The following is a 27,249-nucleotide window of genomic DNA, read 5'->3' on the forward strand; positions in this document are numbered from 1 at the left end:
CTCACTTTAAAGGGGACGGCAGATCTGAGATAAATTTTTGTTCATGACGCTTTGCTATATACCTCGTAGAGAGCCACTCACATTTTGATCACATGCTTGTCCGTTGAAAAACTAACAAGAAAACGTAAAACATGGCTACATATCCATCTGGCTCAAGAAGAGCCCTGGTCAGACCACTGAATTTTCGGAAGCTGAGATGAAGAAAGTCCAGGGGCACCCTTCTTAGAAGTCCTACAGTTCATTCTACTCAAGTCAGAAGAACCCATTCTCTGTATTTCAGCAAATGGTAGGGAGAACTAGCTTACTGGCTTGGTTTCTAAAATCTTGATTGCTATGTTTATTATAATGGAATTCAGTTTACAGCCATTACAGTATTCTCCGCTTGAAACATTTTAATAGCACTGCAAGCACTAATAGAAATAGGAAAATCTCTTGCTATTTGTTGATGGAAAATAATAGAAAACGCAAACCTCCCAAATTCCATTTGTAGGCCATAGGAGCATGAGCACAACCGTATGGGAGGAGATAACCAGTCTCTCCCTTCATATATATTCTTTTTTATTTTCTTGTTATACCTTCCCAAAACAGACATTCAACAGTAGTTAGAATGGCCATCTCCCGACATTTAAAAAAAAACTGCACCCCCCAATGGGTGAACAAAGTAGAGTAGTAACCTAGAGTTCAGCTGAGTAAGCCACTGCGGAGCCTTAAGTGGTGAGGTCTTCCAATTTCAGAGTGATGTGTCTTCAACTTGTATCATCATTTTAGTGGAAAAACATAATTTAATTTTGGTGAAATGAGATTCATCTCCCGACAGGATTAGGAACAGCATTCACTGAATTTCACATTCTTCTTTTGTGAACTGTGAAGAAAATGAATGGTAGCTAGAAGATCAATGGGATTCCAGCTCCAGCTGCAGATGGAATGAAGATATACCAGGACAGAAACACCTATATTTTGATTTACAAAGCTAACAGCAGTTTGAAATCTGCAACTTAATTACAGACCAACTACACCACAACCTTTTCAAATGGCAAAAATACAAAAAAGTTAAGTGTTACAAAAATATTTCAGAAAAAGTGCATAGTCTAAGTGCATAGTAAATAAAAGCACTGAAAAATATCTTGCTAGAGGGAGTTCAGCTCGGAAAAGTTATTACCAAAGCTAAACATTTTTATTTTACACAAACTATACTCAAAAATAGCTTTATGAGACTGATTTCTGGCTAAAAGTATCAAAGGGTTTATTAGTCAAGAAACAAATACCTTAACTCACATGGGTGGATAGAAAAGAAACAAGTAAGCTGCCTACCCCAAAAGTTCGCACTCATTAAGATTTCTGCAGTGGGAGGGTGCTAATATATTCTGTAATAGCAGAATGTGGTGATCATGGAATTAATTATTGCTAAAGTAGATTTAAAAAAGAAAGAGAAAAAAAATAAAACAAATTAAACCTGACACAATCTGAACAAACCTGTCAATTTACAGTTTCAAGGTTACTTTACAAAATACCTACATTTACAACAGGCTCCTGGCAGCATTTTCAGACAAAGGTTCTTTTAATTAATCCTGACATGCTATAAATGAATAAATTACGCTATTTAAAGAATTACTGTCAATAAATTTTTCTTTCTATTGGGTCAGAAAGAGGAAAGAGAAGAGCGCATTTAAGATTAAGAGGAAGCGCACAGAGAACTTAGGGGAAAGAATGGGGGCTTAGGGAGGGTCAGGAATCATAGGAACCTCACCTGGCCACCTGGCGGGATGCTCTCCAAAGTTAAGAATCAATCTGCTCAAAGCCAAATTAACCAGGAATTTAAAGAAAAGCTACAAAATGGTAGTTAAACCCTTTAACGCTTTCATTCTTATGCACAATCAGTCCAGCGGTTAGTGCGAGGCCGCAGGAGTTAGAACACGGAGTCCCGGCTGCCGCGGCACTAGGTACTGTGCCTGTAAGTCATTATAAAAGGAAAAATAAAGAATGCCTTTCCCCTTCAGACCAAAAAAAAAAAAAAAAAAAAATTTTTTTTTTTTTTTAAATAAAAAAATCTGAGGAAAAGTTATAACACTAAATCTAAAATGATTCGCAAAGGAACTGTATGTAACAAATGGCTTGAAGTAGTCTATTAAAAAATTGGGGAGATTTTGATTTCATAGTGAGTCAGCAAGGCATTTTTGTTGTTTAAAAAAAATCTCATTTCCTTACAGAAACAGTTTTTAGTTTTTAATGAACTTGTAAACAAAAAAGCTCCCATTTCAAAATAAAAACAAAATCCCAGATCATATAGATGTTTACAGTGATTACATTTATCTAAGCAACATACATACATGTTCAGTTGTAAGATGTTAACTAAATTTCTGTGACAAATATGCTTTTTTTTTTTTTTTTAATACCAAGAACATTATAGAGTTAATGCAGAGTCCTAAGGATAATCTAGTAGTCACTAAGTTTTTCTTAAGTCTTCACTTTAGATGCTGTTATTTCTAGCACAGGTAAGCAGGCAGTCTTCCGAATGCTCAAACACTGGAATCTTTGGTTGCTACCGTATCAAGCTGGCTTGCAAACAAGAAGCCAACCATTTTAAGAATGTTTTAAGTGAACAACTTGCAAACCCCAGGGGTGGATAAACCCTAAGAACGCACAATTGTGAGCATTTACAACCATCACAACTGTGGCTGAAGACTGTTCATGCCGTTCTTCTGAAATGAGATCTCAAAGCAGTATAGTTCAAAATAAAAGATTTTAACAAAAATTGGCATATGCACAATTTCTCCATCAATTTGTGTGTGTCAACCATTTAGAGTTAACTTTTCCACTTGAAAAAATGCAATAGAAAACTGGACACCATGTTTCACTATCTCAGTTAATATTCACAATTACAGCGGCTACAACTCAGGACACGGCATCACCAATGCTGCCCAGAGCCAGTTTATACTGAAATTAAGTTCTTTACACCAAGTAAATGGTTGTTCACAACCACTGTCTAGTGTACATATGAACTAAAATTCCTAGATTTGGGGAGAAACAAATGCTGCTCCGATCATCTGCTCTGCTTCTTCTGTTCCTTGATTCATGCTTAGAAACCTGTTTAAAAAAAAAAAAAATCGAAACAAAAAAAGAATGTTACAATTCCAAGTTATAAAAGATTTTTAAAAACCACACCCAAAACTGGGAAATTGGGTGGAACTGGGCCAATAATTACTTTATTAGAATGGTGACTCAGAATATTTTCATCTATTTGAAAATCACAGCTCATCTTAAAACTACATACAAAAACTTTTCTGTTCTAGGTGCCTTTACGTAGGAGCGGTACACAGTGAATCAAAGCCTTCCCAGTCAGCATACACTTTTCAGGCCCGAGAATTACTGGGAATTCCAATGAGCCTGTTTTATTTATTTCTAGACTTCTAGTACCTAGAGCATAGAATGTGTTCAAATATTTATCAAACGAATGAAAAGTAAGATGGTTTTGCCTTAAAAATTACAAACTATAGTCTTAATCATACCATATGCAGGAACTTTTCTGCACATTATTTCTGATCCAAATAAGGAGCAATAAGCTTTAATAATAAATGTATTCAAGACATAATTGAGTTATTCCATAGAACACAAACCTGGTCAGTATGATTTTTATCACAGAAACCTTAAACCTTTAAAAACGCTGTACTTCCACCAATAATACATTTAAAAAGTTTTGCCCTGGATTTGAAAACCTAAACAAGTGAGGCTTTTTTGTTTTGACTTTATTTACTTTGCAAGCCTTCCCACCCTGTAAACACTACCTCCCTCTGCCACAATTAGACTCTTAAGACTTCCACACATAGGCAGGTTTGAATAGAAACCAGCCTCGGGTAGTAACAGCTGCATGTTCCATCTGTGGCAAAAGACCACTAGAGCAAATGCTTATCTCTATTACCTACAAGCTTTATCTGTGGCTCAAGGCAGAAAGGAAGTATGCCCATTCCTCAGCCAAAACACGAAAACCCCATCAGTACCACCTCTTCTCACCAAAAGCCTTCCCTTGAGGTGACCATGCCCCTTGGTTCACCCCCTTCCAAACCCCTATAGCTGGCCTCATTATAGCTCTTTCTAGCCCACTCTGATCTCTCACTTCTAAATTCAGCATGGAAACCATGTTTTTATTCATCATAAACTTCTCCCTCCTTTGTAATTCTCAAACATTCGCTGGACCATTTCCAATGGGCTCTGTGGGACAAATAATATGCTTCTAAAATCTATGCCTCCCCACACACCCCTCCCCCGCCCCCCGGAAAGATAATACCAAACATTTATATATCATTTTTGGGGAAATATGGGCTCACTTGTTAATTAGGAATTTGTTCATTTGAGGGCTGAAAGTCCTCTTAATTCGTTTAAAAACATATTGTGCTAACACTCTGAGGACAGTGCTGTACACATTCTTTCGCTCTCTACGCCGACTAACAGAGTAGACACAAAATAAACCTCTGTTAAAAAAAATAAATAAAATAAACCTCTGTTGCCTGCCCAAGTACTAAATTCATAAAGTAAATGCCAAAATGAAAAATTTTATGAAGATTTCTGAAAATGAACTTCATCACAAGGAATATTCTATTTGGTATATATTACTAAAGAGAATTAGCAAAGTAAGCACAAAAAGAAAAGGCTGTCAGATCAAACCTGAATTAAAACCCTTAAAATTAAGACCATATTCTGTAACGTAATTCCAATGTTAAAATACAGAATACTGTGAAGCAAATTAAAACTATGAATTAGCTAATTAGAGGTGACCCTTACCCTGATGAGCATTTGATTTCAAGTCCTGCAATTATTCTTAAATATGATAAAGAAAAATGTTTACACAGCTACTGAAACTGTTTACCACACCTTGCTATGTGATTACGTTATACTGAATAATCTAATTACTACGTTGAATATCCAAACAGCTTTAAAATAGAAACCGCTATCACTAACTAAAAACAAAACGTAAGTTACAATGTCAAAATATTAGAACACTCTTGTGTCTTTAATAGGGATAAAAATTAGATCTAGGTAAGAATTGTATCTGTTCATCTGATATTTGAGAAATTACTGGGTCAGTTAATGATTACAATTGCTTAGGAATCAGACAGAGGCTAGCCTAAAAATATTCCTGGAGGAATAGAGCAGTCAGATCCAGATGTAACTCTTCAGATTGGCCAATGGTAGGATACTCCACCCAGGGATCAATGTTTCTCCAGAGAATTGTCCTAAGATGTTACTCAAGTTTATGTAGGAAAAATCTCAATGGGAGCATTCAGCAAGTATTCAACATTCAATCTTCAAGTACATTCCTTTTTCCAGTGTGCATTGATTCCTTGGTTTTTATCTTGTAATTTAGGTGGTGTCTCCTGGCTTCTAAAAGTCCAAACACCCATCTTCACTGCAACAACAGTTAAAATAAGGAAGGGATCCCTTTGCTCCTAAAAACAAAAAAAAAACAAAAAAACAAAACAAAAAAAAGGGAGCAAAAAGCAAAGTCAAAATTGAGTTGGACCATCACTGTAACTACTGAGTTAATAGCTACATTTAAGTTTCTTTTCAAATCTGCAAAAGGAAAAAAATGCTTATGTAACTAGTGAGATTCTACCCCTTAATCCAAAATCTGAAAAGTATACATTGGCTCTTATTTATGAATGCATTTCTGATGTCCCTGATTTTTTTTTTTTTTTTAAAATAGAACCACAGATTAATTCAAAGGGATATTTATTTAATAGTAAGGCTTGAAGTTTGTGATGGGCTTTTTAAATTTCAGTATCCTTTCCTAGTGGAAGACATAACTTTTTAAAAGTAGTCTGAATGCAGTATTCACATTCATGATGTAATGCCATTTATTATTAGTTAACATGTCTGTGTTTTTTCTTTTTCGTTTTTTTTTTTTTTTTTTGGCTGCACAGAAATCATAATCAAACTTGGAGAATTTTGAATCAGATTGGCACTATAAAAGCTCAAGAATAAAAACACAAACAGCTACAATAACTTTTCCTATGCTAAACTAAAAAAAAATAAAAAGTTGGGAAAGAGATTTTTTATCACTACAAATAAGGTAAATGACGACTTAGTACACACATTACCCCTTCAACTGCCTTTAAAAAAAAAAAAAAAAAAACCAGACTGGTATCTCTTTTTTTTTTTTTTTGTCTTCCCTATTACAGAATTCTGAGGTTGTTGAACTTGAAATACCTGTTACAATTGATTCCTTCCCCAACTGGTAGATGGTCTGCATTATACACCACTGAGTCACAGCAACACTGTACTCCTCTAGGTCTTCTGACTGTTGTGGTATCGTCCAGATTTTCTGACAAGTTCATGTTTGGTAAGTCCAGCCAGCCTTGGAGATGTGAGATTCATTCAGATGACCACAAATCAATTCTTGCACACTCGTCTTCATTTCCTGTTGGGTTACTGAGCTCTTTTCTCTCCAGTGGTAGTGTCCACAATGAAAAAAGCTGACAAAAATTTCAGCAAGCAGATGCAGCTCCCTGGCACTTCTTTAGATTGAGTGTATTCAGAGAAGATCAGTCTCCAGATTATTTCAAGGTCTTCCCCTGTGATTTGGGTTACGTTGCTGAGTGACCAGCCACGTTCCTAGCAGCAATTGGTGAAGTCAGAAAAAGTTAAGCTAGACATCAATGGTAGGTGAATTCCAGTAAACACTGGAAGGTAATTCAAGGAAGACCATGGACATGGTAGGAGAATGTGATAGAAAAAAATTTCTTTTTTGACTGTCAACAATCTGACATCCACGTATGTGATTATGATAAAACTATGCTTAATATCAACGGCTTGGAGTAGTGAACAGAGGGACTAAGATGATAACAGAATTATGTAAGGATCCAACTTTGGCTTCACTACCTTCTGAAATTCTCCCCATCTCTGACCTCAACTAAAGAAATGGTGAACCCAACTGGATTCTGAATGTCCTAAAAAGATTTCCTTTTCCCTTTAGTACTTCCTAAATGTCTTAAAAACTACTTTCCTGATAATCACATACAGTTGAATAAAAGGAAGCGAAATGAATTTGGAAGTGTCTCAGATGTGAATCTTTTATTTTTCTCTTTAACATGTATAAAAACTAATTATAATCTTGTGGCATAAGAGCACCGAAAATTAGTACATATCATAGTGGGCTTTACAAGAAACAAGGAACACCTTATTTCTTAGTCTTTTGATGGGCCTTGGAATGGAGTACTTCAAAAGATCTTTTCTTTAGAAAAGTAATTAGGATAGAAGTCTATTACACATAATAAACCCATCTTAGCTAAGTCAGACTTTAAAAGATTTTTTGGACATTCACAGTGAACTGCTGAAACAACTTATTACACACACACCTTTCCATGGAAGAAACATCCCATACAAATTTTCAAAAACTAAAACTAGTAACCTAAAATATATTAATATGTCCACCAGTTCCGGGGATTTTTCCAGGAATAGATATCCCTGCAGTATACAGTTTCATGTGCTGAAGATACATTTAAGAAACCAAATTCTCTGCTTTGGAAAACCTCAGCATATAATTCCGTGAACAAAAACTGATAGGATGTATTAGGTAAGTGCCTTCTAAAGTTTTAACCAGAAAAATGTATTATATGATGTTATCGTCACTGAAAGGATTTCTTGGAATTAGTGAAGAGTTGAGCTGCAGGGGAGCTCTTCCTTGAATAAAAAAATGACTGTAGTGGACCCTAAGAGAATAACATGCTTTTAAACACCCTAATTACATAGAGATTGAAATAAGGAGTAAGTCACCTAAAGGGACTGTCTTCAAAGTCCAGACTTCATAGGAGATTTCTCAATAGATGGTCTGGATACATACGGCTGGGGTTAGGGAAGTAGGCTCCCCAAACTTATTTCATGCCACCTTCAAACCTGCCGTACACATTCATGGCTTTATACTGAGGGGATTTCACATGAGATCTGTCTGGGGCACTAAGTTCTAGATCCAAGACAAAACAAACGTTTCGAGAAGCCAAAGATCAAACACAATTTTGTTGTTTGTATTCCAGGGCCTGGCACATTTTAGTAGCAAGCAGTATTTTGCTTGGAATCAAAATATACCACCTGAAAATGTCTCTCTGAAAGCAGTCAATGATTTGTAAATGATACATTTTATGAAAAATCCAATTTTTCAATATTTTACAAGTTGATGTTTATGTAGTAATTTATATAAACCCTGTGTCTGCCGTGAAAATTTCCTAAGATTTTTTATTTTTTTTAGGTGAACTCTACCCCCAAAGTGGGGCTAAAACTCAGGCCCTGAGATCAAGAGCCATATGCTCTACTGAGCCAGCCAAGTGCCCCGAAAACTGTGTAAGATATATAAAGTTGCTTTTATGAAAAATAGTTACAATACAAAATTAAGGATTAAACTTAAGTTTAATTACAATTTTTTTTCCAAGGAAACATACTAACTCACTGGATCCAACTTCTCATCTTTAAGACCTAGATGAGGCAGGACAAAAATTCTGCTTGTTTATTGAGAAAGAGACACACAGTAAACTAACAATGGAACTAACTCAAAATAAGGGAATTCTTTCTGAAGGCTGCTGAATGCCTGAAGTGAAATGTTCTAGGTCAGATGAGATTTCAATCTAATTTTAGTTCTAGAAACTGCAACTCGTGATGATCCTATTATCCCAGCTAGCTTTAGGCAAAAATTGGTTTCATTTTATGAAAAAAAGCAAATACCTTAATAGATGTTAGGCATAACAAGTCCTAAGTTTAGAGATGTTACACTGGTAGGACCGTTTCACAGTGATACCAGCTAGCTACCTAGCGCATTAAGAGTTGGGCACTCTGATTAGCTATATCATGATTAAAACACTCAAAAGGGACAATTAGGTCCCAACTGAGATGCAGAGGCAAGCATCAGTGTTTGTTATCCTGAGCAGAAATTTCATCACCTAAGAACCCCCGTTACGCTAAGCTTTCAGCTGTGAATCCTCCCCCAATACAGAAATGTTGAAGAAAAGAATCTCAACTTCATTCCTAACAGATGAGCTGCTGGGATGAGGATGACACCAGTGAATTCTCCTTCTTGAAAAGTAACCTCAGATCGGAATCTGTTTTTAAATTACCAAATTGTTCAGATACAATACTAAAAATATAGCCCAAAGAAGGCTAGGTTCAGACTAGAGCAGTCATTCAGAAATGAAATAATTAGAAACCACAAAAACCAAACCTTACCTGCCCACCCCTTCCAGAAAGTAAGCAGGTATCAGGAGGTAAGCCCCAGAAAAGGAACAACGGGGGTAAAGAAAAGCAAACAAAAACCATGAAACTCGGGAGTCGAACTGTATGGCAACAGTGACAAGAATGTGCCCCAACAGTTCTACTCCTTAGTAGCACCAAGAGTGCCAGAGACAGAAAGGAAAGAGACTAGCAGTTCAGTGGCATTTGCCCCAATTTTTTCCAATTTGCAAGGCCTAACTGCAGAGTTCAATTCCACAATGAATTCCCAGACCCTGAGTATTTGCAAGGTTCCATAAAAGAAAGCCCAAAACAAAACAAGCATTTTAAAATTAAGAACCTAGGTAGTTAAATAGCAACCAAAAGAGAGATCTGGTTCTTGAGTAGGAAAGATGTGTCGAGCTTTTCAGTTATTTGAGCATTTAAGAACGTAAATGAGATGCTCCGCAACTGAGAAGATGGACACTTTGGGGGCAATGCCAGACGCACCACCTCTGGAAATCGGACCATGTTCACCATTTTTCATTTTAAATGCTACAGCATTAACATGCAGAAAAATTCTTAACACTGTTAGTCTGAAAGTCAAAATACCATGGCTAACCAGATTCATTATTAAAAATCAACAAGTGTTAGGTCTAGGATTTTGGATTGATTGAGTATACCATATTCCCAACACCAAATGTTTATTTTGGAAAGGGTTAATGAATGAGTAAAAAAGATGCAGTTGTTAAAAATGACCCAAAATCCCAAGAGAAATGATATAATATATACACACATATATGTATATACAAATACATATACATATATATATGAACAAGGACATTTGGGTTTAAAGTTAGTAGTCAAATTTTCCAAGGACGTCTCTTTGTAAAAACACAGAGCCAAATTTTTACTTCTTTCAAAACCACTTCCTCGATCTAACACTGTTAGAAATGAAGGAATTACCCAATTTTGTGTTCAATTTGTTCCCTGTCACGTCACTTGGTTCTTGGCTACTAACCTTTCATGTTACTCTTGGTTTTGTCAGTTTGCTTGCCTGTGGGGGTTTGGGCCTGCTGACCCTGCCCACTTGAAGAGGCTGCCTGCTGTGCTGCTTTCTGCTTTAACATTGTCCAATCAAATGTGTAGTCATACTGGTGGTTCAGAGTCCTGGAAAACAGAAAATGATGTGTTAATCCTTTAATAATAGAGTCTGGCTAAACACTCTACTGAACCTGCAGAACAGGGAGGGCACTTTTTAGAAAAATGGTAGTATTTTCTCTAATTATGGTAGCTCCTAAAAGAATTCTTTCCATATACATGACTTTTTAACTCTTCAGTTTCACTTTTTACAAGTCACAACTGAAGGAAAATGATGTCACCACACTTCAGTCTGATGTATTCAATAAGAATAAATCTTCTCCTTCTTCAAAAAGAAGCTGACTTTTAAACTTTCTTGAAAGAGGCAGGGGAGTGGTAATGAACAGCACTCAAGATGTCAATTATCTAGGGAAACATCCAAATAGGAAGCACCTTCTAAGAACAAATCAGAGTAGGTATGAGAATGTAAGCTTGGTGGGTGGGTGGATGGTGTGTGTGTGTGTGTGTGTGTGTGTGTGTGTGTGTGTGTGTGTGTGTGTGTGTGTGTGTGTGTGTGTGTGTGTGTAGATGTGTATGCTGGTGGCCTGGAAAGTAGACTTTCCTGGACTTAGAGAATTACCCAATTCGTCTTCTCTTCCAACTAAGATTTCCAGCCACATGCACTCTATCTCCCTCCCCCATCCGCTCAAGACCATTTCTGGGTTGCACCAGGGAACCTTAGAGTATGAGGCCTGCTCCCACACCATCATACACCCCATAACTATCTCGTATGTAAATTGCTGTTAATTTTGATATTAAATAGGGTTCCATAGCAAAGTTAGTGTTCCAAGGACCACCAACAGTCACTTGAATTGCAACATGAGTTGCCATTATCATGGAAAGGTTAGATTCTTTGAGTTTGAGTAACTGTTTCTCCATCCCAAGCTAAAATAATTTCAAGCACGTTTGCATCACAAGGGAAACATGCCAAACGAACTCAAATTTCTTAATATTTTATTCATATTGGTTAGAGTCACTTTATTTCGCTCGCTACTTGTCAGAACAGATGTCTTGGGTGGATTTGACTAATTTCCTTCCCTGGAGTCTCTAGTCTTAAAAACACCTTAAAAACTGACCTGAAAAGAATGCGGAATAGCTGCCTCAGATACATGTAATCCGGGGCTTCCTCAAAGCGCAGCCCACGACAATAGTTTAAGTACATGGCAAATTCTGCAGGAAACCCCTACAAGTTCAAGAGTTAAAACACAAAGTAAAAAAACAAAACAACTTATTTAAGACAGAAAAATAAATGCATTTAAAAATGCAAGTAAAACTTGTTTTTGAGGACAGTGTTTTACTACTACTTTGCCATAAGATCTGAGAACGCAACTAATATGACTTGGTATCCTCATAAATTTAATAAGATTTCATTGTTCTGACCACTTCATCATGTACAGAGAAAATATGGTTCCTTTCCCTACAGTATTATGTCCTTAAATAACTTGGAGAACCCACTTGTTAATTTATTACTTTATCAATGTCTAACAACTCAATGGAAAACAATGAACAAATGACAAAATCGAGGCCGGTAATGTTATTTGCCACAAAGGCACAGTGAACAGGCACTTTCTCTCAGACTCTGAAATTACTTTCTTTTTTGTAGTAGAATATACTTACATAAACAGAAAAGTAAAAATCACCAAGAGTGCAATCATACAAAACAACCACTACTGTGATACGGATCAATCCGATGCTTTGTCCTACGAAGACTGGGATTGCCTTTTCTTTTTTCCACAACTGTTATTTTATTTACATAATTTACATATTACTGTTTTGCCACCAACATTATATTCCAAGCATCTTTCTGTGTCATTTTCCAACCTCTTCATAAGCTTCTGAATGGCTGTACAACATCCAAACGAGTGAATACATCATACTTAACTAGTTCCTTGTAACTGGCCATTTAGGCAATTAAAATCTTTCTCTTTTCTAAACAATACTAGTAAGAACACCTGTGGGCATAAACTTTTTCCATTTTCAGTTTCTTAGGAAAGATTCTCAAAAATGTATATAAACATCTCTAAGCCTGTATTTGTTGTTGTTGTTGTTGTTGTTTACTGATTTTTGAGAGGGAGGGAGGGAGGGAGGGCAGAGAGGGGGGGGGAGGGAGATGCAATCAGAAACAGCTCCAGGCTGTGAGCTATCTGCACAGAGCCCAATGTGGGTCTTGAAGCCACGAACCATGAGATTGTGACCTGGGCTGTAGTCTGATGCTTAACCGACAGAGCCACCCAGGCGTCCCTGAGCCTATAGATATTAATCACCAAAAAGATTTTGCCATCACCAATGTAGAAATGCAAAATATTAAAACAAAAATCCCTGCATCCTTCCCCTCAAATATATGTGAAGAGCTTTACATTAAAAGAGACAGTCTCTTCCCACAACCTTCCAATTTTGAGAAATTTCTCGTATCCAGAAAACTAAGGTAGGATAAAATGGATATACTTGTAACATTCATCTTTATTGACTGCATTTATGTAAACAGCTTTCATTCTTATATTATTTCACTGTTCGAGAATGGACAGCTGAAACTAATCAGTATATTATACATTTTATTTAAATTCTTAACAAGACATTAAACAGCACATACCACATGAACCTGCATTTATGTATTCCAAATAGAGCTAAACAACCAGAAGTAAAAGTCAAATAGTATACTTCATGCATTGCTGACAGGCAAAACCTTCACAAAAGAAAACTACCAATGCTGTAACTAATACAGATATGAAGTAGTCACCACTGTAACGAGACTGAAAACAATCTCACTACTTTTTAATAACACTAATAGTCTGTGTTCACTGCACCCTGACAATTATATGTGGCTAATCCAGAAAGTGAGACCTAGTTCACAATTTCTAGATCAAAATTATACGTAACCCAGAAGCAGATGATGTGCTAACACTCCCTTTCTCTTCCTGAAAAATGGCTGACTTTCCCAGTAAGCCAAATGAATCACTCTGTTGCACAGAAATAGTAGCGTACAGAAAATATGTTTTGCTTCCTGAAGTATACAGATTTTAAAGTTGGGAGGGGGGAGGGGAGAGTGCGCCTGGGTGACTCAGTAGATTAAGCATCCATCTGACTCTTGATCTCGGCTTAGGTCATGATCTCATGGTTCGTGAGATCGAGCCCTGCATCAGGCTCTGCCCTGACAGCACGGAGCCTGCTTGGGATTCTTTGTCTCCCTCTCAAAAACAAACTTAAAACAAAAAAAAGTTATCTGGGGGCACCATTAAGACAAGAACATTTTATGCATGGACCTACAATGTATTTATTAATTTAAAACAAATCCCGAATCTCAGAAAAGAACATAGTCTCTTACCCACCCCAATCCCTCCTTTAACTGTAGATCTGGAGAAGGAAAAAGGAAATTTGCGGATAGGGAGACATAAAAACACCACTTTCCCCCTTCCACAAAGTACTATTTCAACTCCATGTTGACTTCCCAACACCCAACTATATAATTATATACGGTCTTCTAATTATGTCGGTTATGCCACTGTTGTCTCAAAGATGACCAGGTGGTTTTCTATGTAAGAGACCAAGGTTATCCAACATGAAACCGACAGCTCTCCATTCTCAACTCCTAGGCTTCTCTACAAAGCTTGAGATTTAAGAGAAATGAGCCTGATTCCAACTGTCGCCTATATTGTGCACCATTGGCTATTTTTGGAATACTGTGATATGCCTTTGTCTCCCTACTCCTTGATATGCCTGCCAACTGCCGATATCCATTATTTTCTGGCACCAGTTTAGGGATGAGAATATTTATTTTCTCATGAACTAGTGAGATTCCACTAGACAACTTTACATGCCCTTTTTCCCCCCTCTAGTTTTTAACAGATTACAGAACCCAAACAAATGAGAAACATAAAATACTTATTTGAAATGATTCTTAAAGGGATGCCTGGATGGCTTAGCTAGTTAAGCTTGGGTATCAGCTTGGGTTGTGATCTTGAGGTTGCGGGATGGAGTCCCGCATAGGGCTCTGTACTTCGTGTGGAGCTTGCGTGGGATTCTCCCTCTTCCAATCTCTCAAAATAAGTAGACATTTTTAAAAAATAAAATGGCTCATATATTCAAGCTACTCTTAAAGATACTTAGAATCATCAAAAAGTAAATTAAAAATGGTAGTAGCTAGCTACCTCATAGGATGTTTAAGTTCCAGGACAGGCAAATAAAATGCTCCCTCTTCTTGGATTATTTATTATTTAAAAAAAAAAAAAAAAAAGGCCTCAAGCACACTTGCCTTACATAAAACTTCAACAGGAGTGGACATCTTCTTTTCACTTATCTTTTCATATTTTTGCTTTTTTGTCGCAGCCTGTGGAAAAAGGAATCAAACCACAAAGACATAGTCAATACTATCGAGAAGAACCATGTTAGTTTAACCCACTAGACATAAATGTCAACATGAGATTCAAGAGAAATGATACCTTAGAATTAAAACCAAATCAAAGTAAATAAAACACACCCAACCCCCACCCAAACTGATAGCTCTTTACCGGTGTTTCTACCTCAAGAACATTTTTAGCTATTAGGAAAGGGTAAGTCTAACAGGAACATGATTTAAGTAAAAATGGGTGAAATCAAATCTGAAATGTGTTTTCATAATCAATACTCAACACAAGGGCAAAAGTAAAGGCAGCTCAATACCAACAAAAGTGCTCATCGTTTAGTAACATTAGTAAGTTACGTTACATCAATACTTTTCCAGTGTAAAAATTACTCATTTTTGATAGGGCTATCCACACAAGCACTGAGCAATTTATCTAATTCACAGATGCTAAATAAACACAGGGACCATTTTCCTTTAAAGGAACAATAAAGTATCAGAATAGCCATTAAATTCTAGGACACAGTGATTTTATCATTAACAGACACTCACAAAAATCAAGGTGAAACTCCTAATTAATAGGAGCAAATGTTAGGATAATTAAATAATATAGCTAGTAGTACTACTAGACGAACCAGTTTTACTACACATAAAAGTCTTCCTTTTCAACACACTGGCAACACATCAAAATCAGAAAGCCTCCACCTTTAATTAGCCCACGTCAATTTCCATTCAGATAAAGCTACTGGTTACCAGTGGGTATCTGCTTACTGTCCCAAAGGAAATTGTTCTTCAGGCCTGACAATGGGATTCTATTAATTCTTGCTGAAGCGATCAGATTTTATTTTCCCAATAAAAGGTTAAAATAAAGTTAATTCACTCTCAGAAAGCTTTAGGTTTCAAAGGGACCTTAAAGTTCATCTCCAATGTGTATTTTTATTCTTAAAACAAAACAAAAAGACTGGTAATGGAAGTCTGGTTTACCTTTAGTCCTTGCCAGGGCAGGCTGGTTCTATTAAAATACATCAAAACATATCCTAATGATTCCATGTCATCTCGGCGACTAGAAAAGAAAATGTAAATTTACGAGCTGGAATTATTATGGAAAGCATCTGGAAAAAAAAAGCCAGGTACACAAGTAGTTTTCCCAAGCGAAGAGAAAGAGCAATTTGGTGGCTTGTGAAAGAAGGTACTTAAAGTAATAAGAAAGTTCGTAACGAGTTACTTCTAAACCAAATTTTCTCACAGAATACAAAATTATAAAATCCAACACAGTCCTGCAATTTAATTTCTAAAGAGCAAAAAGGATTTAGCGAGACAACTTTCTAAATGAGGTTAATGAAGAAGATAGAACAAAGTACAAAGTAGCAGGACACTTTTAAGTTTTGCAGAAGCTCCTAAAAACTAACTTGAGGGATGCTGAAATAAATTAGCATTTCATTTTTTTTAAGTTTGTTTATTTTTGAGACAGAGAGAGAGAGAGAGAGAGAGAGAGAGAGAGAGAGAGAGAGAGAGAGAGAGAGAGAGAGAGAGAGAGAGAACACAGCAGAGTAGGGGCAAAGAGAGAGGGAATCCCAAACAGGTTCCTTGCACACCAACAGCGTGGTGATGGGGCTCAAACTTATGAACCATGAGATCATGACCGGGGCCAAAATCAAGAGTCAGATGCTTAAGTGACTGAGCCACCCAAACTCCCCAATTAATATTTTAAAGCCAATTAATGATGCATGTGAATATATATACACGTACACACTGAACATTTCCTAAGCTTAAGATCCTTCTCTTGAGGTTCCCGAACCTAGAAGCATATCATTTATCATTTCTATGCTTGTTTTAAGGAATAAAAATTGATCGATAAAAGAGGAAGGGAAGATGAAAGACCAGAAAAAAATAGAAGATAGAAGAAATAGAAAAAGCACCAAGATCATGACAATGTTTACTTCAAATCAGATCCTATTAATTTATGTAGGAGTGAAGAGCAGAACATGAGATGGCCCACCAACCCCCTCTTAGTTCATTAGGACTCACGTAACATTTTCCTTGTAAAACTAAATAACTAAAACATTATTTTCCAAACTCAACTTGCATCACTAAAATATAAAAATTCAAGATCAGCGTGAAGAAAATAAGTACTACTGTCTTCAGTTGCAAGTAAACAAACAAACATCAAGATAAAATTACATTTATGCTTCTAATTTTCCATCATGGAGTATTTTCTCCCCAAGAGACAACCTTCAACAAAGAAACAAAAGGTCTCTCGTTTAACTGGCATCACAGCACTGACTAAAGCTCAACAGGTAAAAGAATTAATAAGCGTCCTTCAAATCTTCAGCCAAGAGACATCTTTAGGCATCATAAGAAACTAGTTAAAATATTTCCAAAACCCATTAGTGGCTTTTGCTATGGATCTGAGAAACACATTCATTTTTCAAACTTACCTCTGTTCAATACCGAGATGTGCATTGATGCTAGCATATCGGGCGGTGCCAGTGAGATTTTTATCTTCTCTGTATGGTATGTGTTGCCTTGTCCTGTTGTCTCTGTACTTTTTGGCCAAACCAAAATCAATAAGGAATAACTTTAAAAGAAAATAAAGGGATATTAGGTTTCCAACCTTGTTCAGTTGAACTGCTGCTTACTCATTCAACAGCATCTATTCTATCTTGTTCAACTATATCAAAATAAAGTATCGTAAGCGAAACAGATAATGAACAAACTTAACATTCCAGTAAGTTTTTACTAGTTCTCATCAATAAATCAAGTTAAAGCAAATACAGTTAAATGGTTGATCCTTGTCAGCTGAACCAACTTCACAGGCCCAGTTTATTACACACTCAGGAGCCTGTCTTTAGAAAAGTAGTGAAGAAATATATACATGCTTCATAGCAGAGTTGAAAAGCGTGCTGTGTGCCATAATGAAACCTGACATCCTGTTACTGTTGGTAAACAAGCATGAGGTTTCAAAAACTGAACGTAAGCTATCTGGAATTCTTCCATTTTGCAAAGGCTATTCTTCCTTCAGTATAGCAACAGAATGTTCATTATCTAAAATAAGACAACTTGGAAAAGTTTGATATTGACAACAAAACCAAGATTTTTATTAACAAAAAAAATAAGCATTTTTAAAACAAGCATGCATTACATTCTACTGCTTCCCACTGATATTTATCCATTCATCAGGTTAAACTTCTGGGAAATATAAATATGGATCTAAAATCTTAAAAAAAAGCACTTAGTATCTATTTACACCAAGATAACTTACAATTAGCAGTTTAAAGGAGCTAACTAAAAACAAGACTAGTATTTTAGAACAAAATAATGTTTAGTGCTATCATGTTTATATGGGACACATGGGAGTAAGATATGTTTCTAATGTAGCTAATTTTTGAAGGAAAAAAAAAACCCTACTTTTGACAAAAAAGAAAAAAAAATCCAGTATTTATTTACGTACCTTCTAAAGCAAAATAAATAATCTTTATTTCAAATTTTAGTCTTTATCATAAATTCTCTTATTAAAGTTATGTCTACAAAGATTATCCAACAGGCAGGTCTAGGTGCCCTTTTAGTACCTAGCCCTAGACCTTTTTTTCCCTAGTTGTGCCTACGTTTTCTAGTTTTTCTTTCCATTAGGCAGACTTTGGGTCCCTTCTGTCCAGTTTATAATCTATGATATCCTAAGAAACCCATCACCTAGCCTCTTAGGGTGTGTGTAAGAATAAAGTAATTGAGGGGGGCCTGCGTGGCTCAGTTGGTTAAACATCTCACTTCAGCTCAGGTCATGATCTCATGGTTTGTGAGTTGGAGCCCCACGTTGGGCTCTGGGTTGACAGCTCAGAGCCTGGAGCCTGCTTCAGATTAGATTCTGTCTCCCTCTCTCTGCCCCTCTCCCACTCATGCTCTGTCTCTCTCTCTCTCAAAAATAAATAAACATTAAAAAAAATTAAAAACAAACAAAAAATAAAGTGATTGATTTGGGTGAAAAAAAAATCTGATCAAGTGCCTCTCTTAGGAGGGTAAAAAACACTTCTATGGAAGGGCACCTGGCTGGCTCAGTCGGTGGAGCATGCAACTCGTAACCTTGGGGTTTTAAGTTCGAGTCCCACGTTGGGGGTAGATATTACTTTAAGAAAAATCTTTAAAAAAAAAAAAAAAGGCAGGCCTTTTTTATACACTGGATGGGAAAAGACATTGAGGTTTGAGCTTACTGTCACCAAGGTAACAAGGACATACCTATTTTCCCCTGGTCTACTATGAAAGAATGAAGAGCAAATTTTTAGTAAAATTTAACTGGATAATGAGACCTATCTAGTAAGATTAAATTCACTTCCTCGGCAATTGCATTATTATACGACCAAGAGAAAGTCTTAGAACACACAAAGAGAAATAAAGCTCACACTCCTACTTTTCTCTTGATATGAAAATGGGTTCAGTACACAAATATTAAAATAAGCAAAATACATTTCTGTTAAGCAAACCAAAAAGCATGACTTAAGTTCTGCAGATTCACACTGAAAAGAAAACAAGGCAAAAACAAACACAAAAAGACATCCAGCTCCACAGTTTTTTAAATGCCCGTAAGAATTACGTGAGTTTTAAACAAAAGGCAATTAAGACAAAGACTCTCCTCTAAAGGACATTTCCTGGGATTGCTTCTTTTAGTACTTCAAAATGGAGGAGAAAATAAGAATAACACTGACAAATTAGATCTGATAGTGTCCTTCATGTCCAAGTCTACATTCAGTTGCTCCATTTGCAACTCAATGACCAGACATTTTCTCACAACTTTTTAAAAGATTGTTCCATGAAAGCTCAATGTTCTCTAGTGTTCTTTGTTTCCACAATGCTAAAGGATGAAATGTAGTTTTAGAAAACAAAAAATAAATACAAACACTGTCTTCTCAAATATTTCAATCTTTAATATCAAAACAAAAAACTACAAAGGAAATAAAACAACTTAAAATTTCTCCTCTTATAAAAACTGAAAGTAAGTCAGGAAAAATAATTTCACTGCTAAGCAAAGGTGAAAATAAGAACAAATAACTGAAAAAGAAAGCTACTTAACATAAAAAAATTTTTTTAATCTCTTGGTAGTTCATGATCTTCTGGTACCTATCAAGCTTCTTTAGTAGTTCTCTGCTTTGAATTTAAAAATGAATATACACAAAATGGAAGTGTTTACATGACACCATGTTTCCAAGGATACAACCAAACAGCCGCAAATATGTAAAGGGAGAACCAAACAAGGAAAAGTCAATGTTCAGTAAGTCATAAGATAATATATTTTTATACATTTGCATATGCAAAAGAAGTCTAATTTCTCTGGTGGGTCAAGCTGCTTTTCTGTGAATTTTTATTCTGTGTTCTAAGTAAAATTTGTGCCTTTTTAAAGAATGCAGTCTATTCTTCAAAGGCATGTGGGAGTGAATTAATGTTGGGCATAGTGGGATAACTTCATTCAGCAGAGGTGCATTTTATTTTAGCAGAGGTGTTTTTATAAACACTATCGATAATTTTAGTTTTTAGCTTAATCTGGCAATTTTTCACCTAACGAGGGTCACATTTCCTTGCCCTTTCAAAACATTCACAGGATCACTTTTCCTCACAACCCAGCTAATCTGTATGTAGAAAATATAATCGATTCAATGTCATTTTATGGAAGTTACTAAATGATTATGTTACAAAATAGAAGTTGTGTGAATGAATGGATAAGCAAAAATGGGGAACTAGATGCTTTACAAAGTGCCTAATTACCCACCATCCTCTCTCTCTCCCCACCTCAGATCTAGTCACAACAATTACTATTTCTCCGTGAATAAAAATAAGTTTGAGTTTCAGAAACCAGTAACAGCAGAAGATGATCCCTGGAATAATGCTGGGCAGTACAGAAAAGGATTAAATGATTACTCAGATGATGCATGTGGTACAAAGTATGGAACATACTTTGAAACTATACCAAATTCAACTTCTCTTTTTTGATTACTCTTGCCAATACTTCTTTCTCAGTGTATACTAAATTGAATGATTAACATTCACTTCTTTGCTCAAGAGCTTAACAAAGTTGGCCAACTTCTATGAAAAAAAGTGGAGACTTCCACTTACATAAAAAATTTTTTTTAAGAAAAGTACTGGGGTTTTTATTACTTAGCCTGCCAAACACTAAATCATCAGGTTATGCATTAATTTATCTTGCATGTTATTAATGGTAATTGTTTGCTAAGTGCTTCAATTATGTTACTGTTACATTGTTAGACTGCAATGTCTCCTAGTTCCAGAGCACATGATGCTCTTTGAGCATTTTATACCGTTTGGCTGAAGTCGGAGAATTCACATATTGAGGTAAAATCAATTCTAGACACACTAGATCTGAAATCTGGTCTACACTTACCTGAAGTTCACTAGGGAAGGGGAAGAGAATTGAGGCAGAATATATTCATCATACAGCACTGATGCAACTGAATTTAGATATATTTCATGCATTAAAAGTTCTGCAACTCCAAATACATTCTTAAAAACTAAAGTCTAGCTCAAGTTTACCATTAGATAAAGAATTTCAATACTAGACCAACATATCATTTCCTCATGTGATGTTACAGATCTAAACATAATCCTGTTTTCATTTAGGTTTTCTCTACACTTTACAAGCTTTAAGCAAAAGCCACAAAAAAACATCTTAGTAATGTTATATGTTTGCCAAGTATGTCTGAATAATGCCAACGTAAGAGATGCTTGAGCAAGATCTACATTCTCCAGAATTAAAACAAAACAAAAATAATCAAAAGAAAACAATAAAAAAGAAAAGCACATGAATTTGGGATTGAGGTTGGAATAGGAGACAGTTTCAGACCTGGTTTAATCCTGAGAAAGATGGGTCCTGAGAAGTACTAACAGTCATGCTTCTTTTCCTCTTCCCCACTGGAGATTCTAAACACTAAACAGACAATAGAGGGTGGCAGTGCATCAAACAGTATTGCTTACATTGCAACAATGGCCGGCGCAGACAGGCAACACCGAGGCATTAGAGAAAGAACAGGGTAGCCAAATGCCATCCTTCTTCCACCAAGCACTGTAGCTTCTCAGTTTTCCAAATAAGAATCACATGCTCGAGAACATTTGAATTCTGGAAAATACTCAAGTTTTTAATGCCACTATATTGTGTCACTGCCTGAATCAGGGATAGCAATGGTGACATTTGGCTCTTTAATATTTTCATCAAAAATGGGGAATTTGGCTCTGCAATATTTGGTACCACAATCTGCCCTTCCCCCAAAAAAGATTGTACAGGGGAAAAAAATCTTCAGTAAGGAAGAGGTAGAAGGCATTTAGTCACCTCAAAATTGGTTTTCATAAGCATGCAGGGCTGATTACTGGAAGAGATGAATAAATTCACTAAGATCGGAGTGGTCACTCCTAAATATCAAATTCAGAACAATTTTCCAAGTAAGAAATTTGACTTAAAAAAAAAAAAAAATCAACCTCAAAAGCCCCCCATTTGTTCCCACGAATAGAAAACTACTAGAACAAACTAACCAAAGACTCCAGTCTCATAAAACTGGCATGTTTTTCAAACTACAATACAGAAAGAAAACACTAAAAACCAACTACAGAAACAAAACACTAATCTAAAATGTTCAAGAACAACATTTAGAATTTGAATCTTAGTTAAGTGAAACACTGCACTTCTACCCTAGGGACTCTCTGAATCTATTAACAGCAAGCAGCTCCACAATATTTTTTAGTATCTCTAAAGAGGACACAAGAGCCTAAAAAGGTTTTCATCATGGGGCAAACTGGACATCCTAACACAACTATGTAATTAACAAAGCTATTTTTAAAAGGGGGGCAGGGAGCAAAGAGTTATTATCTAGGTCATCATTTAATTTTAAGACAAAAACCATGTACTGCAGTGTCAACATGCAGAACACAGATCACATGAGGATAGTGGGTCTTTATCAGGAAGAAAATAGGGAACGGGGGGGCTGGGAAATGGCCAAAGATCAGGGTCAAACTAACAGAAATGCCCCAAAAATTAAGACCAGTAAAATTTTTTTCAATTAAACCACCAGGTTTTACAATAACAATTAAGAACCTGGATGCTTCAGAGAGAGAAGCTACATAATATTTAAAAATAAACAAAGATGCAATTTGGGAATGGCAAGGTAAGTTATATGTAGATATACACACCTTTCATTATTTAAAGGTTAGCTTACAAAAAAATTTAAATTCCTAAAACTTGGTCAGACCAACATCAATGTCTCACGCATTAGCAAATAACACCAGTTCTAATGGTAATGGCTACAAGTTGGCATTCATACAGGCAAACAAAGGTAAACATTTATAGCCAGACCTAAAAAACACCAAACACTTCCTAATGACTTAATAAAACAAATGGGAATCTTCCTTCCAAAAACAAAACAAAAAACCCCACAAAAACCAAAAAGCCCCATGTTGTCCTGAAGTTGAGAATTTCTATCAGATCATCAGATCATAACATGCTTAGTGCATTGCCAATGCTGCCTGTCTGCCCGAGCTCAACATTGAATCGATAAATAAAGCAATTCACTCAATAAAACTAATCATTGCAGAAAAATTTCAACACAATTAGTTTCTAACTGCAATCATGCGTCACTAGCTCAAACCCAATCACCCCATACGTTCAACCATTCTGAGACCCCAATGAATACTAATTTTGTTGTATGAACATTCATTTCACTCGACTATATTTTCCTTTAAAAGGGGGAGAAGGGGTAGAGAATCCACCCAACTTGGCACCCAAGTAAGAAACTGTCAACTACTTTTGAAGCAGGCCCAAAAGTTAACCTTTTGAATACACAAATCCAAGGACTGAAGAATTCTCATTATGATCATGCTCAGTCAGCAAATGTTAACGCCATGGTGACAGATGGGTCAGTGGTCCCCACGCTGGCACAAGCACATATATTGCAAAAACCCACGCTTCAGTGACAAAGGTTAAAATCTGATTTTAGCATTCAGGAAAAAATGTATATGGGGTTTTTTTACTATTTCAACGAATGAAAAATAGATACAACTTTTGAATAGTTAAATAACAGATGATTACATTTCATTAGAAAGCCCTTGGGAATTTTATATTTCCATACAGATAATTAACCTGGGTTGGGTAAGTTGGAAGAAAATTTATTTCAAGTTACTAAGTTAATAAGAGTTAGCTGATTATCCTTTAGCACAATCTTTTAAAGCAATCATCAACAGCAAATACAATTTCCTATGACTTTTTAAAGATTCAAAGTTTACCAAAGCAATTCTTGGAGTTTTTACTCTTTGCTCTTTCATGCAGAGAACATTTGACTAACCTTATTACAGTGACGCCCAATACCCATTAGGAAGTTATCTGGTTTAATGTCTCTGTGTATAAAATTCTTTGTATGCACATATTCAATTCTACTGATCATCTGGAAAAAAGGAGGGGGGGGAGAGATAATCATGTGATTTGAATTGTGAAAAAAGAAAGCAACACATTATTTCTCAATTATTTCAGTATCTCAATTATTTTTCAAGATCCCAGGTATTAAATTCACAAAAACAGTGCTAGACAAAATTAAATGTAAAGGGTAACTAGGCTCCCCATTTATCTCTAGACTGATGAATATCTAAGCATAAACCCGCCCCATTCTTTGGCATGTTCTAGTATTAATGATTATAAATATGACAATCATCTAACCTGACAGAAAGAACTGATGTTTGCAATTTTTAAATTATAAAATAGTAAGTTTAGAATTGTTTCAGTTAGGAAAAGCTAAATCATCAACTTTCCACCCCAATTCTATGCCACCTGAGGTAACCTGTGTTAGAATAGCCTGGCATTATCCATTTCTGTGCTCTTACATACATTCACGAACTCAAGACACACATATAATTGGGAACAGAAGGTGTTGACCAACTGAAAGATAGAAGTTGCTACTGTTTTAAATTGGAATGGAAGCATCCTGTTCATTTTATTCTTGTTGGCTTGTTTTTAACTAAACAACCCAAACATTCCCAGAAGTCAGTAGCATATACAACATAAACATAACACATGGGGACATATACATGCTGGGTTTTACTTCTTGGATGCTTTTTGAACTCTCCCATGTTTTTTCTCCACACTTCAGTAATAACATTCAAATCACATTCAAAAACTGAATAGGAAGCCTGTCATTCCAACAACCTCTTCTTAATTGCTTGGACATTCTGCCAAGTTGAATGGTATAGGTCTTTGGCATTAGGTTCTCCCCGATCATCCCAACTTAAATTATTTCCATTGTTCCCAGTATCTTCCCACTGTAAACAATAATGCTATTAATATATTTAAATATATCCTTATCTGGGCATCTGGGTGCCTCCGTCAGTTAAGCACCTGACTTCGGCTCAGGTCATGATCTCATGGTTTTTGAGTAGGAGCCCTGCATCGGGGTCACTGCTGTCAAGCATGCAGAGCCTGCTTTGGACCCTCTGTCCCCGTCTCTCCCTGCCCCTCCTCTGCTCATTCTCTCTCTCAAACCAATTGATTAAACCAATTGATTTAAACCAATCAATCAATTCTTATCTACTGGTGCTTTTATTCCTATGGACTATAAACCCCATACAATTAATTGTAGGGAGAGTCGGTTGAAGCAGCTATCATTTTGATAGGTGGCATCAGAATGTCTTTCAACACAGGCTCTAACAATTCATTTCCCAGCAGTACTTAAGAATATTCTTCTTCCCACTGGCAAATTTTAATTCTTTCTAAATTCTGTCAATGGCAGGTATTGACCTCACTTCTACTTCCCTAACACTTGGTTTAAAAGTCTTCTCATTTACTATCTTATGAACTATCAATCTATACTCTGTCCATTATTTTTTTGGCTTGTCCTAGTCTTGTCGATTTTAAGAATTCTTTGCACATAACAATCTTTTTATTTACGTTTGTTATGTAAATACATTTTAATTTTTTTTTTTTAATTTTTTTTTTCAACGTTTATTTTATTTTTGGGACAGAGAGAGACAGAGCATGAATGGGGGAGGGGCAGAGAGAGAGGGAGACACAGAATCGGAAACAGGCTCCAGGCTCCGAGCCATCAGCCCAGAGCCCGATGCGGGGCTCGAACTCACGGACCGCGAGATCGTGACCTGGCTGAAGTCGGACGCTTAACCGACTGCGCCACCCAGGCGCCCCAATACATCTTAATTTTAAAAAACTGTCTTGTAACTTTATGGCATCACTTTTAATCCCTTCTGTGTTTTAACTTTCAAATTATCAAATATGTCTAAGTGTCTATAAGATACTTAGAAGCATCTGAAAATGTTTTCAATATCCAAAGACTATTACCTTTCTACCCATATGTTCTTGCTCTTCTCAGTAGTATGTGTCAGGATTCTATTTTTTATTTGTCCCCATTTTCCCTAGAGCTTTTATTACCATACAGATTGTGAACCTTGACAAGTGTCTCTTGAAGCCAAATTTGTAATCTCTAGCTTAAACTATTTGTACTCAAGGAAGTAGCTGTATACAATGTCCAAACAGTACTTTTAGTTATAGCAGCAACTTGTACTTTATTAACGGAACTAAAACAAAACATTCAGCCCACTTAATGTACTTATTTGTCCTAACAAAGTGATACCCATCATTAAATCAGGATTATTAACTTGTTGGGAAAAGGTTCGGCAAAGATAATAAATGGCACCAACTACTTACCTTCAAGTGTTATTAATGTATCATATACACAGCAAGACTTAGCAGTTACCTCCTTAAACCACTGCTTTCTCGCGACACCCTTCCTTGAACTACTTTTTTTCTATGTTAACAGTGTACCCCATATAGACTTCTATCACAGAAATCTTGAACATTGTATTTTTTCTGTTTCTCTAACTTCTACACTCCTAGAAGAAAGGGACTAGATAGAGTTCTTATTCTTCTTTGCACCCTCCAGTGCTAAGTAAAGCAGCAGCCTCGAATAAATGTTCTCTGTATGAATACCTCTGTGTTACTGAACCTACAGCATATAAACTTTTACTAGGATTCACTCATGTTACTTAAAACATAGAAGGATTTTTACCTTTCAATGTTTGAATTCTTATCATACCACAAATAAAACAATGTAATTTGCTAATATTGGTTGAGCCCCTCAGTTTTTATGTTAACCTTACTGGAAATGTCGATGCTGATTACAGAGACTGAACACTATTTTCTAATCCTTTGGTTTTATACTCTTACCATCTCATTTTACTTCAACATCCAATCTAAATTTTAAAAATATTCTCTTCCACAGCACTGAGTTTAACCTGAAACATTTCCATCATTTTCCTGCCCTTGTTTCTTGACCAAAATTTAAAATCATAAATTCCTTGGGGCGCCTGGGTGGCTCAGTCGGTTGAGCGTCCAACTCTTGATTTCGGCTCAGACCATGATCTTACGGTTCCATTGAGACTGAGCCCCATGTCGGGCTTTCCTCTGACAGCCTGGAGCCTGCTTTTGGATTCTCTCCCTCTCCCCGCCCCACCCCCACCCCTCCTCTACTTACATGTGTACACGCGCTCTCTCTCTCAAAAAGATAAACTTAAAAAATACTTAAAATTACAAATTCCTTGAC

At 36.2% G+C, this 27,249-nt stretch overlaps 1 protein-coding gene across 8 annotated transcripts in view; it reads right to left on the reverse strand.

Annotated features, from left to right (window-relative positions):
- Positions 1-541: 541 nt before the first annotated feature.
- Positions 542-27,249, reverse strand: part of CSNK1A1 (casein kinase 1 alpha 1) — a 48,121-nt gene continuing 21,413 nt past the window's right edge. Inside the window, exons 4-12 of one of the 8 annotated variants that reach the window (XR_015250056.1) lie at positions 23,992-24,090; positions 21,507-21,590; positions 17,101-17,240; positions 15,647-15,725; positions 14,576-14,650; positions 11,403-11,509; positions 10,244-10,356; positions 6,202-8,460; positions 4,982-5,441 (exon numbers count right to left, since the gene is read on the reverse strand). Coding sequence is in view for 6 of the 8 variants with exons in the window: in XM_086685600.1 (XP_086541726.1) it covers positions 5,377-5,441; positions 10,208-10,356; positions 11,403-11,509; positions 14,576-14,650; positions 15,647-15,725; positions 17,101-17,240; positions 21,507-21,590; positions 23,992-24,090 (798 nt within the window). In the remaining 2 variants the exon portion in view is untranslated. Of the gene's footprint in view, positions 3,085-4,981; positions 8,461-10,202; positions 10,357-11,402; positions 11,510-14,575; positions 14,651-15,646; positions 15,726-17,100; positions 17,241-21,506; positions 21,591-23,991; positions 24,091-27,249 lie in introns of those variants that run through there. The other 7 variants (XM_086711843.1, XM_025924302.2, XR_015242545.1 and 4 more) reach the window with 7 other exon arrangements.

The sequence above is a fragment of the Puma concolor genome, chromosome A1 (genome assembly GCF_028749965.1).
Source record: "Puma concolor isolate L17-30 chromosome A1, mPumCon1.1.hap2, whole genome shotgun sequence".
Lineage (NCBI taxonomy): Eukaryota > Metazoa > Chordata > Mammalia > Carnivora > Felidae > Puma > Puma concolor.